This window comes from Cucumis melo, chromosome 5 (assembly GCF_025177605.1).
Source record: "Cucumis melo cultivar AY chromosome 5, USDA_Cmelo_AY_1.0, whole genome shotgun sequence".
Taxonomy (NCBI): Eukaryota; Viridiplantae; Streptophyta; class Magnoliopsida; order Cucurbitales; family Cucurbitaceae; genus Cucumis; species Cucumis melo.
This window is the reverse complement of record NC_066861.1, coordinates 25,009,006-25,014,917: the sequence shown is the minus strand read 5'-3', so window position 1 is coordinate 25,014,917 and position 5,912 is coordinate 25,009,006. Positions and strand designations below refer to the sequence as shown.

General features: G+C 27.9%; 1 protein-coding gene across 1 annotated transcript; it reads right to left on the bottom strand.

The window, feature by feature from the left end:
• Positions 1 to 475: 475 nt before the first annotated feature.
• Positions 476 to 3,120, bottom strand: LOC103493344 (xyloglucan endotransglucosylase protein 7-like). The gene is made up of 3 exons (XM_008454053.3): positions 2,769 to 3,120; positions 2,244 to 2,437; positions 476 to 1,084 (listed from the first exon to the last, which is right to left on the bottom strand). Exons 1-3 carry the CDS (start codon positions 3,027 to 3,029, stop codon positions 691 to 693), a joined length of 849 nt encoding a protein of 282 aa, XP_008452275.1. The 5' UTR covers positions 3,030 to 3,120; the 3' UTR covers positions 476 to 690.
• Between the last annotated feature and the right edge of the window lie 2,792 nt (positions 3,121 to 5,912).

The window sequence follows — 5,912 nt, the reverse complement described above, 5'->3', positions numbered from 1 at the left end:
AGTCGATTTCTCTTGGGTTCTCTCTTATGGTGTGTGCAAGAGAAAAAGATTTCTCTCTCTATCTACTATATTTTGCCGCCCCTCCTTTTTATATCTCTTCTTTTCTTTTCTTTTAATCTAAATGAGGAAGATAAGAATATTTGCAAAATTATCATTGAGGCATAATTACCATTCTGCCCTCAAATTAAAAACTCATTTTAAACCTACTTAAATATTTGTCACTTTTCTACCCATGTTTGCTTGTCACTTTATTCTCTATAATTACTTGAAACTTAGTCTTTTTCCATATCCAAATTTTTTTGGAACACGTCTTTCTGATGTTGTGCGCATGAGAGAAAGAAATAAAGTTGTGAGTTCTATTACACGTATATGAGAAACAAAATATATAATGCGAAAGTTACGGAAACTGCAATACAAGAAGCCACATGATCATAAAATAATATATGTTGATGAATATAATATACTCCCATTTCCAAAGAAAACGTATTTCATATGAAACATAATTCAACAAGAAAGTAAAATATGAAAGACATTTGAAAAAATAACAAACATCATAATAATTAAATTTGATAATAGTCAACTTGAGAATAACTCAATTGACATTAGACATATCAATTTCAGTCATTACAAGTTTGAAACGGAAGAAAATGCTTAATAATTTCTTGTGTGTTTTTTAAGGTTATCCTTCCCCTAGTAGGTGTTGAGGTAGCATTCAAGAGGGTAACCTTGTGGGAATCTCTTTGAATCTTGACAATAATTGTAGATCATATAGTTATCTTGTGCCCATTTCATTTTGCCTTTCATTGCATAATCATAATCAAAATTTCCCCATAGCCATGAATTTGAATTGGGAGTGCAAGAAGGGTATCCATTGTACCAAAAACAGCCATCTTCATTGTAGAATTGGTAATAAGCCTTGAATGGGGCTTGGCTCCAATCTATCTTCTCAAGACCACCTCTTGTGGCCCAATCATCAGCTTCCCATAGACTTGAATATAACCTCATGGCTTGATATTGTGGGAAGGGTACTCCTTTGTCTTGGAAGTTCTTGAATTCTCTTATGGGAATATCATCTACATAGAAACTATAATGCAAAATAAATAGTTAAAACTCTTTGGTAATATACTAACCTTAATTTTGTATCAAGCTTTGTTTTTTTTATTATTATTTTTTCTCTTAGAAAAAGATACTATAGGTAAAAACAGTCAGTAAATGAATCAGAAAAATATCCTAACTAGGTTAACAAATTTCTACTCTATCAAACAAAATTTTGCTATGTTAACTGCAATAAAGAAATGTAATGATAGAAACATACCATTGTTTAGGTTAAAAATAGTCTTTAGCGCATAATTATTTAAATAACAAATCATATTATATTCCTTAAAAATATATAATAGATCCAGTATACGAAAATTTAGAATTATATAGTTTGTATTTAATTGTGTATGTTATAGTCAAGTGTTGATCATTACTAAACTGATTTAAGGCATTGCAATATCCATAAAAATCATCTAAATTTACTATTGTCCTTCAAAGTAAGTGATCATTATAATTATGCATTTCATTGTCGTTTACATGTATAAGTAAGTATACAAATCACAAATACATTTTCTTCTCACTATTTTAATGATATTTTGAATTAACTAGTCACTTTCGAGTCACCTCTGGAAATATATATCTCTTAGATGTTTCTCTTAAAGAGTTTTCATATCCAATCTCTAAGTTGTGTTTATTATTTATTATACCAAATCCTTAATTTAGACTTTTTTACAGAGAAAAAAACACCCTTCAAGTAATATGAAAAAGCAATCAGTTGAAAACCTATATTTGATGTAAACTAAATTAGTAATAGATGATCTTCCGAATCGACTTGAGTAAAACATTATTTTCTGAAAGTCATCCCTAATAAACACTTAGAATGAAAGAATAGTAGCAATCGAGAAAAAAACATTAAATTGAAGGAAATTTTGATAGTATTCTCATTTTAAGATTTTATATTCTCACTATTATTTGAAGCCTATTCAATTGGTACGTATCTATTTAACTAAGATAGTACCTTAGAAGAAATTTTTTTCGATTATTTTTATAATTATATGGTCATTAGATGCTTCAAATAATCCTAGTTAGAACAGATATATCGATAAATTAATTAAATTAAATCATAACCTTTTCTATTATGAAAGTTATGAAATAATGAAAAAAGGTATGTAACAATAATTAATAATAATTGATGGATTACTTACACAATGTGTTGGTGATTCCAAAAAATGGTGTAGTTATGGAAATCAGCAGTAGGGTCAAACCAAAGGTAAAATTGCATCTCTCTGTTGCCAACTCCTTCACAAAACACATTGGTGTGAAGAATGTAAGGATTTCCACTTGTGTTTCCCAAGAATTCAAAGTCTATCTCATCGTGGTAGTCACCTTTTGATGATAACTGAAATCACATCTCAAAACATATATATATTTGTCAAATGATGTTTGATGTACAATGATATAATTGAAATAAATTTATTGCAATATGATCGTAAGAATAATTTTTTTTCAATCTCAACACATGTAAAAAAAAAAATCGATCTCAACACATGTCTCCACACATTTTTATCAATTTTTTCATTTATCTATGTGTTTGATATCAATATAAAAGATGAATCAAACATCATTATTATATCTAAGAAATTTTATTAAAAAAAAAAGTAAAATACTTATTAGTACAATTGAAAATTAATATAACAATAAAACTTACAAAGAATGTAGTGACAACTTACAAAGAATGTAGTGACAGTGCCAGCAGAGTTTCCAGAAACAAGTTTGATTCGCATTTGAACCTTTGCAAATAAGAATTCATTCTTGGATTGAAAGCCTGAGCCCGAGCCTCTATCCAAGGTAAGTGTTAAAAGCTCGTTATTGTTAACCATCTGACCTCGGCCATTTCCCCAGCTGATGTCAATGGACTTTGACAAGTCATTAGCTAACGAGACATGAAAAGAACAAAACAAAACATAAACGATGAACATAAACCATGCCATAATATTTTTCGACGAGGACTGACGACAACGTGGAAGAAGAAGAAGAAGAAGATGATGATGATGATGATTCAGGCTTGATGTTTGATGGGTTGGTGAGGAAATTACACTTGGAACGATGGAAGAAGAGAGATCTATGGAGAATGGAATTTATAATGGGAATATGAAGAAAATAAACAATAATCAAATTTTTGACTTTTGAAAACCTAATTATGTCTTAAAATCTCCATTAAACATAATAGAATGTTTGTTGTATTCCATTTTGCTCAACGTGTTGACCACACAATTTTGAAGAAACATTGGCTCAACCTCATGGCTAGCTGCACCCATTGGATGGCAGCTCATATCAATGGTGAATGCATATAGCCAAAGAAGGAAAACTATTACATAATAATATATATATATATATATATATATATATATATATATATATATATTTATTTATGTGTTATAGTATTTTTATTCTATTGTATTATTTTAATTTATGTTTTTTTTTACATGTAAAAGTCATTTTACCTTTTTTAATCTCTATAGTATTTAGGAATGCTTTCAATATAATATCCTAAAACTCTGATACACTACAAGAAAATTGGTTCCTACATTTGCCTATTTTTGTCAGGGGAATATATGCCAACACCCTTTCTTCTTTACCTCTTTTGTCACTCTATTTTTCTCGATGGTACATTAAAGTTCATGAAGTCCATCGAGTCCAGAGAAACAAAAATTGAGATTCGTTTAAAAAGCTGACAAATCTAAAGAGACATTATTATTTTCGGGAGGTATGTTGAGAATCTGATCACATTGAAAAAATCAAGAAATCCCACAATTTTAATAAGATAGATAAATTATTTTTTCATTGGTTTTAAGATGGAACCTATGAGATACTCTTTCTTTGTCAATTAATTTTGAAATGGAATTTCATTTACTAACAAGTATTCTCTTCGATAAAATGAAATAGAGATTCGATTAAGATTGGTGAACCAGAAATGAACATCATCCTAAGGGAACATGGGAAGAATCTCACCTAATGAACAACTGGTTTCAACTCCCATTTAGTTTCATGTTAGAAAAAACACTTTGAACTCTAAAATTCAAAGGTAAGAAGTTTATGAGCATTATTAATCCTAGAAGTTTAAAAATCTATTAAAAAAAACTTCATCAAGTAAATTTATTATTTGATAAAACATAACCTAAAAGTTAACTATATTTTAAGAAGAGAAAAGAGTCAATTTTTTTGTATTTTAAATTTAAGGGTTTTCTAAACAAAAGATGATATGACATGTATACTTAACAAATACATAGAAAAAATAATTAAAATGAACATAACTTAAACGCAGGAAGATCATAATATAAGAGTAGAACACGTCATTTTAATTTATCTAGTTGTCACTTTTTTTTCATTTTTGTAACCTCACGCTAAATTCATTAACGAAATAGTAAAACCAATCAAAGTTTATGGACAAAATTAATGATTAACACATACTAATCAACCATAGATTAAGTCGACTAACAAATACTACATCAAAATTAATAAAATAAATTTTTAGTACAAATTGTGAACGAGAGATTCAAATAACAAATCTCTTGATCCTCAGTATACATTAATATCGTATCGTATGATCTCACTTCAGTTGCAAATTAATTAAATAACTATACCTTAGAAGACAAAGTGTAAATTAATTAACGACATAGGTTTCATCAAAATAGTATTTGAAAATGTTCATGTATATTAAAAAAATGGCCATAGTATTTATTTGTGTATATAATTATAGATACATCTTTATTGGATGTTTCATTCCTTGTTAATAAATTCAAACTTTATAATATATATATATAAAAAAAGAATTAGAACCAAATAACTTTCAAGAGTTGTGCTGTCTCGTTGACTCTTAAATTGTAGATTTTAATTATGGTTTGACCTAAAGTATATGGCGTGTTAGCCACCTCTTTCCTATATATGTACAATATGTACGTGCTTTGGAATATATTTATATGTTCTCGTTATTATTCTTAGTAATTATTGATTATCAATTATCACTTTTGGAATTAGAGTGTAATGAAAGAGATTTGTTAATGTGTCAATTTAAATTGAGATATTTAAGTGTATCCACGAATCCCTCGATTGAATTCTATGGTATCCTTGTTAAACGCATTTCTAGTTATTATTAAATGTTAGTTATTTGTCGATTTGAACATTATGAATAATGGATATGTAATTTTTTTCGATATATAAAGTTGACATGTAATTAATTTATTTCTTTTAAAAAAAGTTAGATATATGTTATATAGAGTGACAAGATCTTGAAAGTAAGTGAGAATAATCTCACTTTTGAAACCCTTGGTGGATTCCGGCCAATTCTAATTATGTGAATTTTTTTTTCTTGTGTTGTAGGGATTGGATATTCAACAAACATCAAGTATATATTCTTGATCGACAGGTTTGAAGTTTGAATTTCTCTATTGCCACGTGTCCGAGATAACTTTGAACGGTTGACATCTTCAAAATAGGTTAATTTTAAAGTAAAACAAAAAAGAGTAACCCCACCAATCTTTGTTACATTATGATTGGATACCCAAATAAAATAAACAAAAATAAAATCATAAACTATAGTTAAGTTATGGTGTCATTTTTTTAGGAAGAAGATGTTAGTACCACACAACATTAGTTTAAAGAAAACAGTAGTCAAATTTCAAATCTTAAATTGAAAATATTTTTTAACATTTTTTAAATATAATGTCTTATTTTACCACTCATTAGTCCAATATTTGAGCATTGTATCAAATATTAGACCATATTAAAGAAAATTTTTACACCTCAAAAAAGTGAAAAATTAGTTACAACATATTTCTCAAAATCTGTCGTATGAATAGTCTTCTAATAAATAG

Bases quoted from the DNA above. Each gene is read 5' to 3' on its own strand.
- LOC103493344 (XM_008454053.3), bottom strand. From the start codon at position 3,029: ATGGCATGGTTTATGTTCATCGTTTATGTTTTGTTTTGTTCTTTTCAT. The intron at 2,438-2,768 runs GTAAGTTGTCAC...ATGTGATTTCAG, and splicing joins GCACTGTCACTACATTCTTT to TTATCATCAAAAGGTGACTA. The intron at 1,085-2,243 runs GTAAGTAATCCA...TTTGCATTATAG, and splicing joins TGGAATCACCAACACATTGT to TTTCTATGTAGATGATATTC.